We start from the raw sequence: 12,983 nt of genomic DNA, 5'->3' as shown, positions 1-12,983 counted from the left end.
GACTGCCACAATCAAAAGCCTTTGAGAGACCACAAAATATCCCAGTGAGTGATGTTTGGTTATTCAGTGCATTTAATATTTGATCAGTGAAAGTATATATAGCATTTTCCGTTGAAAAACTTTTCTGAAAATGGAACTGACATTTTGTTAGTAATTCATTTTTTACAAATAAGTGATGCTACTCTTGAATAAATTACTTTTTCAAGAATTTGGATAAAGGTGTAAGAAGTGAGATTGGGTGGTAGTTGTTACCATCAGACTTATCCCCTTTTTTATGCAATAGTTTAACAAGAGTGTATTTCAGTCTGTCTCGAAAAATGCTGTTTCATTGTGTTACTACATATATGGTTGAGAATAGTACTTATCTGTTGGAAACAAGCTTTTAGTACTCTGTCAGAAATGTGATCAATTCCATGTGAGCTTTTCTTTTGAGTGAATTTATTGTATTCCTAATTTCAGTAGGAGAGGTGGGTTGAATCTCAGTTTTATCAAATTGCATAGGTATTGCCTCTTCTATATACTGCCTTGCATGTTCTAATGAACAGCTGACTCCTATTTTCTCTTCAACACTTAAAAAAATGATTATTAAAAATGTTTTCTACTTCTGACTTCTCGTTATCAAACTTTTCATTTAGCTTGATAAAAATACAGTCTTCCTGTGCTCTTGCTTGCCCTGTTTCCTTTTTAACAATATTCCAAATTGTTTTAATTTTATTATCAGATGTGCTAATCAGATTTAATGCACATACTTCTTGACTTTTTAATAACTTTCCTTAATACAGTGCAGTAGTTTTTATAATGTTTCACTGTTTCTGGATAATTACTCCTCCTAGCTATAAGATACATTTCCCTTTTCTGTTTAAAAGATATTTTTTATACCTTTAGTAAGTCATGGCTTTTTAGATGGTTTCTTACAATTATATTAAACTGTTTTCTTAGGGAAACCGTTTTCAAATATTCTCACAAAGGTATCATGAAATAGGTTAAATTTTAAATTAGCATCAGGTTCTTCATACACCTCATCCCAATCTGACTGTTGCAAGCTTTCCCTAAAATTTTCAATTGTTAAATCTTTAACTGAATGCACTATTTTGAAGGACTCTTTTGCATTGCTGTACGGAGCTATGCCATACACTGTAACTAGCTGTGCATCATGATCAGACAGGCCATTCTTAACAGAAAAAGTTTTTATTTGATTAAATTTATCTTGGCAGTTGCTGCAGAAACACTGTTTCCACATACGCTATCCACTGACTGTACACGTCATCTGGTTTTTCTGATGTTGTTCATAAGGCCAAAGAGGTATTTTTTAGACACATCATGGCAGATATCCTTCAAGCCAACAGTTGGCTTTGTAGGTGGTGCATACGGCATGATGCCAAGAAACAAATATGCCATATAGACATGGCACAGATAATTCATGATAATGTAAATATGTATAGTATTATCTCTCAGTATGGATTCATCTACTAGGATTATTCACAAGTTGATTGGTGGTACCGTAAAAAAGCTGATTGGAGATATCATGCATCTCTTCACACAGTTTTTGAAAAATAGATCTACTCATGCCTGTGTGTGTGTAACTGAAAATGGCAGCATCCATGAGGAACTATTAACATTGAGCAGATCAGTTTTCCACTACATGTCTATCCACATGTCATACATCATTTAATTATGCAGGGTGTTTGAAAAATACTTTAACAAACTTTGGGATAGGTTCCTTATACCTGCAGTATCAACCACTATCCAGTCAGCCACACTTTCAAATGAAATGTGCCACCAGTTACCCCATCACATTTTCTACAGTTGCCACCACAGCATGAGGGTGCTCCCATGAATGATTATGCCACCGCCAATGAGATGGAAGCACCTCTCACTGGATGAGCGTCTGTCCACAGTTTCTTGCCTTATACAAGCTCAAGCAGATGAGCAGCAAAAGGTGCCAGAACCTAAAGAAGGAATTCAGCTGCTGTCTCCGCCCTTTCGATAGTTCAAGACAAAGGAAACATGGAAAGAACACATAACATACCTGCATCAACATTACAGTGTTTGCTGCACTGGCACAAGGCGAATCACACTGCTCCAGCTAAACACTAAGAGAAGTCATGTGTCAAATGCTATGTCACCTGTGATCAGAAGAATTGCTTCTTCAGGCAAGCTGAGTGCAATTTTTGTCATCACACGGGACTTACAAAACTGGTCTGCCAGCAAAAGACTAGAAAACCATCCTCTGTTCCACGCAGGACAAATGTAAAGCAGGAATACATGGAAATGAACATTATTTCATGTTCAGATTCTGTGCTTCCTCCTGCTCAAAACTCAGACAAGTAAAGATGCAGAAAATGCACACACACATTTTTAACGTAAATGCCACACTCTTCAAAAAAAGCACTCCTCTTCTCAAAATTCACAAAAGTGCTCTAGTGCACAGATGGAAACAGAACAATTTTTCACAGCACATAATTGACAATTGTATACAAAGAATACACCACAAATTGTGGATTACTTTCAAATTTGTAACCAGTCACTAGTTTTTAAACTAGACACTGGAGCTTCATTTTCGTTGCTAAACCTACGTACACATGAAAAAATTGGCCACCCACTTTTGCAAACATCAAGTCTGAATCTCATCACCTATTAACAGTTTCAGCATTTCAGTCCTTGGAATATGCTGCTTACCTGCAAAATACAAAACCACAACCAAGGAAGTCCCTTTCACTGTAGTCCACTCATGCATGAGCCCAATCTGGGACCACTGTTCCAATGACCATGTACTGTGTTCTTGACTCCAGGCTTTACAGGCTCTCCTGTGACCAGGGTTCAGTGGAATGCACCTTGCAGGTCTCCGGGCAAATAAACCATGTCTGTTCAGTCATCTGTAGACTGTGTGTCTGGAGACAACTGTTCCAGTGGCTGTGGTAAGGTCCCAAGCAAGGCTACCTGCAGTACTCTGTGGCCGTCTGCAGGCACTGATGGTGAGATATCAGTCTTCTTGTGGTACTGTACACTGTGGACGTCTCGTACTGCAGTGCCTGGACACATTTCCTGTCAACTGGAATCGTTGCCATAATCTTGAGATCACACTATGTGGCACACGGAGGGCCCATGCTACGACCTGCTGTGTTTAACCAGTCTCCAGTCGCCCTAGTATTCTACCCCTCATAACGTCATCAATATGTGTTCTTTGAGCCATTTTCAACAAATAGTCACCATTAGCATGTCTGAAAATGTATGGACACTTACTCGCTGCACCGTACTCTGACATGCACCAACACACCTCTGTGTATATGGACTGCTGCCAGCACCACCGCACGACAACCGCAGGTCAAATGCAGGGCATGGTCATACCCCCAGGTGATTTAAACCCGCAAACCATCCACCAGAGCGTTGTTTCACCATGTATCAGCATTATCCTTAATTTATGGGCATGAGTGTAGTTAAGTAACACAGACAAACATCAGACATACAACATTTAAGACAGAACAAAATTTACCTTATCATCACCCATTGTCTTTTTATATTTGTGCAGTTTATGGACTGTGGTTGGCCAGCCTTGGAAAACAAAGACAGGAACAAGGTCAATTGAAAACTTCATCTCTGGTTGTGTAGCATGTTCTACATTGAGGGTAATAGCTGGCCCTGAATAAGATCTGGCAATCTGAAAGAGAAATGGATACTTTGTGCTGAAATGTGGAGAAATTAAAAATGATAGAGAAAAATATTGTTCATAGTAAAACTTTACATTATTTTTACATAATCTTGAAAGTAAAAGTTGTTATCTGTCATAACATACTCACCAGTAAGCCACAGATACATAGATAATCCAATCAAACATCAGACTGTTCATTTAGAAATCTATGATATCAGCTCTACACAGAATATGAAATATACCATTTTCGACTCTAATGATAATTTGCTTTTCACAATAGTGAATCAGTCATCCTGTATTTCAATTTCTAGGAAAGAGTTAATATGTAAGTGTGGCCATAAGACAGTTGCATCATGAATGTTATATCCAGTCTTACTTAAACTATGTACAATTTGCCATTGAAATGCCCTTGTATTTATTGTAAGTTTAAATTGAAACCTGTACAATTTGACACGTTCCATATCCTTGTGATTGACTCACTAACTGGATCTACGGAACAAGAAATAAATAAATAAATCCAGCAACTCAGACCAAAACAGACATCTGGTCATTAGTCTATGGGAGATGCGTACAGTTTACCTGCAGGCAGCGATGCTTTGTCAATTTGCAGCCATTACTACATAATGGGTTCCCCTAACCAGAACATGGGGCTTAGGTTGCACTCCTGTGCACACTGAGTATTTTTGCAGAAGTTTCTGGGGTGACCTAAGTGTCAAAGGATTTCCCATAATGTCAGTATGGTACAGCACCTTATGTTGTTTCTTTGAAAAGCAACATTTTTACATTTGTGTTACTGTGGACTTCTTTGAAAAGTGACATGTTTACATTTCCAAGACTTGAGAATGTTGACTTACGAAGTATGTTGTTAAGTGGGGATGGCAAATAGCATGTACCTTTCATTCCAGCAACCAGATGAGCTGATTTTTGAGTGCAATCAAACACCAACAATGTTTAAATAGTAGTGCAAGGGTATAGAATAATTAACTCTAGCTTGCAAGTTAAAGTGATTCTGATGACCATTACTTAAACAATTTAGGAACTTAATAGTGAAGGACATTGATCTGATTATGTCAATGAAATATTTTCTTTGCTAACTATGGGGTAATAGCCTGTATAATAGAATCAAGAACACTGTATATTGTCTGAAGCATTGTGATGAGAACAGTAAGTATTCTGCTTTGAGCATACAAGTGGAAGGAACATTCTCACAATGTTTTGCTAGGATAAAGCAGTCAATGAGCAAGATCCACATCACAAGCTACAGAGCACCACCCAGCTATCACTAAGGTATACCTCCATATGGTAAATCATGCAGGATTCAAATATACGAAAATTTACTAAGAAAATTGTTAAAAAAGTTGACTTACAAGGAAGGCAATACATCTATAATGGCTAACCTCACTCTTATTTACGCTTTCTAATGTTATTGAGAAAGTCATATGCACTAAACTAATAAAATTTCAGAGTCAACACAATCTAACATTAAAGAATCAGAACAGCTTTATGGAAACCAAGCCATCATCATTAGCTGCAGCACACAATTAATTGACTAGAAAATAATTGCAATGCAGAATGGGTATTTTGTAACTGGAGTGCTCCTTCATCTTGATAAAAGTATTTGATTATGTTGTATAATCATATTACTTGACAAGCTACGGAAGCTTAGATTGGAGGAGCTGGCTATAAATTGATAAAATTGTATATGAGTAATAGGAGATATTTCTAGGGTGAGTGTTTGGAGCACATAGAAATATGAAGAGGATATGTTGCTACTTGGCTCACAGAGGAGACACTGAGTGGTAGATACTACACACACAAACACACTACCCAACCCTGCTAGATCATTACTCACCTCAGCCTCAATAGCAGCCAGGCCTTAGCGCCTAGAGATGACAGCAACCATGTGCATATGATTTTGTTTGTGTGAATGTGAGTGAATTTTGCGTCCTCCCTGATGAAGGAATTACTACAATAGCTAAATAGTGTCTAGCAGTCTTTTTCTCTGTATCTGTCTGCCACTCAGTGTCTCCTCACTATGGTGAGGAGCAATCTGTCCTTTTCATAATGTTTACGTCATATTTATATTGTCTTGTTACTAGTCATTTGCCTTTATAATGCACATTACTACTTGCCATGTGGCTGACTGAACCTTTCAGTCCCTGAATACAGATAAATTATACAAATAGTGGCTAATGAGATATGTTTTAATTTTCTTCTGAACTGATAGGGATTCTCAGTTTCTTGGTTTATATTAGATAAGAACTTATTGAATATCTTAACACCAGAGCATATAACTTCTTTCTGAACCCTGTATAAGAGGGCAAAGTTTACATGAAAATTACTGTTTTTCTTGTATTGACATTGTGAATAGCACAGTTCAAAACAATCTTTATTATCAGTAACAGAAACTAGTAAAAAATAAATATCAGTAACTGAGTGTAAAAATGCTTCTACACTCCTGGAAATGGAAAAAAGAACACATTGACACCGGTGTATCAGACCCACCATACTTGCTCCGGACACTGCGAGAGGGCTGTACAAGCAATGATCACACGCACGGCACAGCGGACACACCAGGAACCGCGGTGTTGGCCGTCGAATGGCGCTAGCTGCGCAGCATTTGTGCACCGCCGCCGTCAGTGTCAGCCAGTTTGCCGTGGCATACGGAGCTCCATCGCAGTCTTTAACACTGGTAGCATGCCGCGACAGCGTGGACGTGAACCGTATGTGCAGTTGACGGACTTTGAGCAAGGGCGTATAGTGGGCATGCGGGAGGCCGGGTGGACGTACCGCCGAATTGCTCAACACGCGGGGCGTGAGGTCTCCACAGTACATCGATGTTGTCGCCAGTGGTCGGCGGAAGGTGCACGTGCCCGTCGACCTGGGACCGGACCGCAGCGACGCACGGATGCACGCCAAGACCGTAGGATCCTACGCAGTGCCGTAGGGGACCGCACCGCCACTTCCCAGCAAATTAGGGACACTGTTGCTCCTGGGGTATCGGCGAGGACCATTCGCAACCGTCTCCATGAAGCTGGGCTACGCTCCCGCACACCGTTAGGCCGTCTTCCGCTCACGCCCCAACATCGTGCAGCCCGCCTCCAGTGGTGTCGCGACAGAAGCGAATGGAGGGACGAATGGAGACGTGTCGTCTTCAACGATGAGAGTCGCTTCTGCCTTGGTGCCAATGATGGTCGTATGCGTGTTTGGCGCCGTGCAGGTGAGCGCCACAATCAGGACTGCATACGACCGAGGCACACAGGGCCAACACCCGGCATCATGGTGTGGGGAGCGATGTCCTACACTGGCCGTACACCACTGGTGATCGTCGAGGGGACACTGAATAGTGCACGGTACATCCAAACCGTCATCGAACCCATCGTTCTACCATTCCTAGACCGGCAAGGGAACTTGCTGTTCCAACAGGACAATGCACGTCCGCATGTATCCCGTGCCACCCAACGTGCTCTAGAAGGTGTAAGTCAACTACCCTGGCCAGCAAGATCTCCGGATCTGTCCCCCATTGAGCATGTTTGGGACTGGATGAAGCGTCGTCTCACGCGGTCTGCACGCCCAGCACGAACGCTGGTCCAACTGAGGCGCCAGGTGGAAATGGCATGGCAAGCCGTTCCACAGGACTACATCCAGCATCTCTACGATCGTCTCCATGGGAGAATAGCAGCCTGCATTGCTGCGAAAGGTGGATATACACTGTACTAGTGCCGACATTGTGCATGCTCTGTTGCCTGTGTCTATGTGCCTGTGGTTCTGTCAGTGTGATCATGTGATGTATCTGACCCCAGGAATGTGTCAATAAAGTTTCCCCTTCCTGGGACAATGAATTCACGGTGTTCTTATTTCAATTTCCAGGAGTGTACTTTACACACTATTCTCACTGCTCGCTTTAACAGAACAAATACTTTCTTAATTTTAGGCACAGAAAATAATTCTGTAAGACAACAGGGAAAGGAAGTATGTAACACTCTCATCTTTAGGTCAACACAATGAGAGCTATTTCTAGGTGCATTACACACTGAACTCAATTTTAACTTGTTATCCAGATGGACTGCAAGGAATTTTAAACTTCGTGCTCCATTCATTGTATTACCATTAATGTCTATTTCTTGAGATGAAAGGTCATTATTTTTGGTTGAAACTGCACAATATGAATCTTTGTGAGATCAAGACTTTAAACTGTTAGCTGTGAACCACTTGTAGCCCTGTTCAGCTGTAACTTGAGCTGCATCTGCGAGATTGAGTTTGCTCTCTTGATCAGTAGGCTTTTGTTGTCATCATCAAATAATACAGTTTTTGAACTACCCTTTACAACAACTGGATGGTCATGTACTTAGGTTAGAAACAAGAATGGGCCCAGTATTAATCCCAGTGGTACTCCACACACAATATGTTACTCCATTATTAGGTTATTTTCACACTCAAGGTACATTTTGTAACAAAGCACACGGATGCTTTCCAGCTGTTATGTCCTCTGCCACCAAACTCCCCAGGCATGAACATTATTAAGGATATCTGGGATGCCTTGCAACAAGCTGTTCAGAAGAAATCTCCATCCCCATCATTCTCTTAGCGATTTATGTACAGCCCTGCAGGATTCATGGTATCAATTCCCTCCAGCACTAATTCAAACATTAGTCGAGTCCATGCCATGTCATATTGTGGCACTTCTGTAAGCTCGCGAGGGCCCTACACAACATTAGGCAGGTGTATCGCTTTCTCAGGCTCTTCAGTGTATATTTTAGAGTATAACGTACCTTAGAAAAAACATTTGTCTGTATGCCACAAACAGCTCAATACGCAAGTATAGAACCAGGGCAAGTCACTACTTACATCTCAACAGAAAAAACAAAACAGTGTTGTAGCAACAATGATTACCAATGTACAAAGGACAACTAAAACATGCAGAACATATATATGTTCAATAAACTAGATAAAAAAATCAGTAGTGTCATATCTCAATGAGGACCTTCACACTTTCAGCACAGGGCAGGAACATGCAGAGGAACTATGGCTCAAGTTATGTAGTTGACCAGAGCCTTGATAGGTATGTACCCAGTAGAACAGTCAATAATAGGAGCGGACCTCCAAGGTATACAGTCACTGCAAAGAAACTTTTAAACAAACAGAGATTACTGCATAATAGGTGTAAAACAAACTGTAGATAGAGAAATGCTGAATGACACACGTGTGCCGTCAAGAGAGCAATGCGCGATGCCTTCAATGATTACTGTAGCAGAATACTATCAAAAGATCTTTCACACACCAATTACTTTGGAAATATGTAAAGGCTGTTAGTGGAACTAAAGTTAAGTGTCCAGTCCCTAGCGAATGAGGCACGAGCTGAAATTGAGGGTAGCAAAGCAAAACCTGAAATTCTTAACTCCATTTCCAAGTTTTCCTTTACACACAAGACCTGGGAGAACTGCTCCAATTTAATCCTCATACCACTGAAAAGATGACTGAAATATGAATTAGTGTCAGTGGTGTTGAGGAACAGCTGAAATCATTAAAATTGAACAAAGCTCCATGGCCTGACTGAATCCCTGTCAGATTCTATACCGAATTTGCAGCTGAGTTAGCCCCTCTTTTAACTGTAATCTATCATAGATCCCTGAAGAAAAACCTGTGCCCAGTTCTTCAAAAAAAGCACAGGTCACATCCATGTACGAGCAGGGTAGTAGAACTGATCCACAAAACTACTGATCAACATACTTGACATCAATTTGTTGTACAGTCTTAGAACATATTCTGAGCTAAAACATAATGAGGTATCTTGAACACAATGACCTCCTCAGTGCCAACCAAGATGGATTCCATAAATCAATTATATGCAACCCAACTCACACTTTTCTCACATGACATAATGAAAGCTTTGGATCAAGGCGGTCAGGTTGATTTCTGAAAAGCATTTGACTCAGCACCAAACCTGTGCTTACTTTCAGAAGTACAGTCATATGGGGTATCAAGCGAAATTTGTGACTGGATTGAAGACTTCTGGTAGAGAGGATGCAGCATGTTATCTTGGTGTCATCGTCAGATATATAAGTAATTTGGGTGTGTCCAGAGAAGTGTGCTGGGACCCTTGCTGTTCATGTTGTATATTAATGACCTTGCAGGCAGTATTAATCATCAGGATTTTTGCAGTGATGCAGTTATCTATAATTAAATACTGTCTGAAAGAAGCTGCATAAATATTCGGTCAGTTCTTAATAGGATTTCAAAGTAGTGCAAAGATTGGCAACTTGCTCACAATGGTCAGAAATGTAAAATTGTGCACTTCAAAAACAAAACAAAAAAAGTAGTATCCTATGACTGTAACATTAACGAGTCACACTCTGTAGGTCTATAAAATGGAATGATCACAGAGGCTCAGTTGTCAGTAAAGCAGGTGGCGGACGTGAGTTTACTGGTAAAATACTGGGGAAGTGCAATCAGTCAACAACGAAGATTGCCTACAAATCACTTGTGTGACACATCCTAGAATATTGTTCAATTGTATGGGACCATATCGATAAACTATCAATTAATTGATAGTATCCGCACTGTCATCACTATTGGTAGTCTGGTTGAACTATCAATAGTCCTGTCATTTAATTTTTTTTTTAATCGGTGCCTGAAAAATTTTCATTTCCTGTTACCTCCATGGTGTTTGGAGTGCAGAGGGAAAGTAGATTGTATGGAGGTATTTAACCAACAACAAATACGGTGGCACCTTGCCCAGTCTAAGTTGTTTATAAAGTATGTTGTTATCAGATTGGTCACTGTGGGGGAGGGGTTGTGAAAGAGGAAATTTTCTTGTTTGTCTTCCAGTGACGACAACTCATGGTCATGCACATCTCGTACTGATCAGATGCTTATGGTAAAAACAACACACGTAAATAATGAACCGAGTGAGATGGCACAGTGGTTAGCACACTGGACTTTCATTTGGGAGGACGATGGATCAAACCCGCATCTGCCCATTCTGATTTAGATTTTCCATGATTTCCCTAGATCACTTCAGGCAAATGCCAGGATGGTTTCTTCAAAAGGGCACTGCCAATTTCCTTCCCCATCCTTCCCTAATCCGAGCTAGTGCTCCATCTCTAATGACCTTGTTGTTGATGGGCATTAAACACTAATCTCAAATAAATAACTAGATTTTGTGGAAGTGCATTATACTGATTTTCTTCTTCAAATGTGAGAGCTTACTTGCTTGTACCAAGGAATACAACTGTAAGTAAGGCTGCTCTAACACAACACAGTTCATAGAGGGAAAAAAATGATATTTTAAATATTTGTTAAGTGTTTCTGATTGTACTGTATAATGTATTTTAAAATAAATACAATTATTGTTATTATTAATTAAACACATCTTCTACTGTCCTCTTTTGTTTCCGATTCCTCATTGTACTTACAAGTGTTTTCAGTTGTACTTGTCAATGTGTACAGTTTGAAAACACACAACACTGACACAATCCTAATGCCCCTGCATCACTTCTGCTTTTGCAGAAGCACAAATATCATTCATGTGTTGGTTGCCCATGCTGTGGTCAACTGACGGACCTTGTTCCTTCAAGGACACACCAGCTCCCACAAAACTAAATATGGTGTAAGCACAACCTGTAGAGTGTCAAGTTTTTTTTATTTGTATGGTGGCTGGACATAATCATTAAAATATACAGCTGTACTTACATACTGTCTGCTGTCACAGCATTGCATTGCATATTCATAAGTAATTTGGGTAAAATGTGAATGTTTTAGTGGATGTGAGACAAATCTAATCTCTTCTTGCCAAGAGTTGACTGTGAATGTCCAGAAATGTTTCTGCAAAACTCCAAATCCTGTAGGTGTTTCTTCAGCTCTTGCACATTAATGCTGAAACCCCTTGTTTGAAAGTTGTGCAGCTGGTGAATAAGCTCACTATTATTATTTTTTTCTCAGTTTTTCAAGTTTATGCCATTCTGCAACCTGATTATTAATTTTTCGAGTGTCATGAGGAAGAATTCTGTCTCTAAAGATTCTAGCTCTAAGGGGTATTATAAGAGGTGACCTCAATGTGACAACAATGGCTTCTCCATCACTCATTTCATTATTTAAACACTACACAACACGATTATTCTTCATCACACAACTATAGTGCCACAACTGCTGTATCACTGTCAGCAGCAGTGAGGCAAAGAGGACAGTAGCTAAGAAGTGTTCTGAATGGTGCCAACATGAAACAATCAGTACTTTTCACATGTCACTGATAGTCTCTGTTGGCTGAGGAAATTCCATGCTTCCAAGATTATTGTGTTTACGTAAGAGGTGTGTAGATCGAGTTTTTTTGTTATTGTTTTGAAAATGAACTGTAAAAATCGATCATCTGTGTGGAATTTTTTCAAGAAAGTGGGGATAATAGTCAGTTTGTAAAGTGTACCATCTGCATTAAAGATTATAAACATGATCAGGGATTAGGATTAATTTAAGAGACCACTTAAATGGAAGCATGGTGAAAAATTAGGAATCACGAATTAGTAATAGAATTCAAAGGTGAGGGATCAACTTGTGAGGTAGATCAAATGCAAGAGGTGCAACCAAAAGAATCGAGAAGCTCTATAAAAATTATTTAAACAGAAGTTAGTTCCACAGCACCAGTTCAAATATAAAAAAAGAACTTGATTCTCTTTATGCACAAATGATGGCTATCAATATGCTGCTGTACAGAACTTCTGACTATCAAGGTTTGAAAAAAATTTGGACAGCAGATATGAGTTGCCAGATAAAAGCACACTTGAATGTTCACTGATTTAAAAACTATAGGAAGAGATAAAAACTAAATTACAGAAAGCCCTTACAAAATCTAATTGTTTTTAGCATTACAAAGGGCATGTGGAAAAGCAATGCGAATGAAGGCATACTGCCACTGACTTGCCACTTTATTATAGATGAAAAATTAGTTTCACCCATATTAAAAGTGATAAAAACTGCAGATCATCACAATGCAGAATCGATGCACGTCAGTAACTTTTTTTTTGCCATGCTGAGTTTCGTTTCTTGTAAGGTATTTCTTGGCAGTTTCACCCCTTCCTTCCCGGCCCCCACTCCCCCCCCCCCCCCCCCCCTCCCTGCCACCCTTCTCGTAAATAGAAATCTGAAGCCATAGTGTCATTTGTGTTCTGTTTACAGATACTGCCAACTGTAACAAATCATTGAATAATTGTGTTACAACAGGCTTAATATATTTTCTTATTCATTACTACAAATAAGCAACATATTTGAACATATATGTCTCTATAATGCACTTTCTCAAAACATTTGTTATTTCAGCACCCAAAGTTTTCACTTGAAGTTG

General features: G+C 39.8%; 1 protein-coding gene across 2 annotated transcripts in view; it reads right to left on the bottom strand.

Moving 5' to 3' along the window:
* LOC126475382 (cyclic GMP-AMP synthase-like receptor) overlaps positions 1-12,983 on the bottom strand; it is a 259,124-nt gene that overhangs the window by 119,638 nt on the left and 126,503 nt on the right. For both annotated transcript variants that reach the window (XM_050103207.1, XM_050103208.1), the window contains one exon: positions 3,494-3,658. In XM_050103207.1, the coding sequence (XP_049959164.1) occupies positions 3,494-3,658 (165 nt within the window). The remainder of the gene's footprint in view (positions 1-3,493; positions 3,659-12,983) is intronic.

The sequence above is a fragment of the Schistocerca serialis genome, chromosome 4 (assembly GCF_023864345.2).
Source record: "Schistocerca serialis cubense isolate TAMUIC-IGC-003099 chromosome 4, iqSchSeri2.2, whole genome shotgun sequence".
Classification (NCBI taxonomy): Eukaryota; Metazoa; Arthropoda; class Insecta; order Orthoptera; family Acrididae; genus Schistocerca; species Schistocerca serialis.
This window is presented reverse-complemented; position numbering and strand designations above follow the sequence as displayed.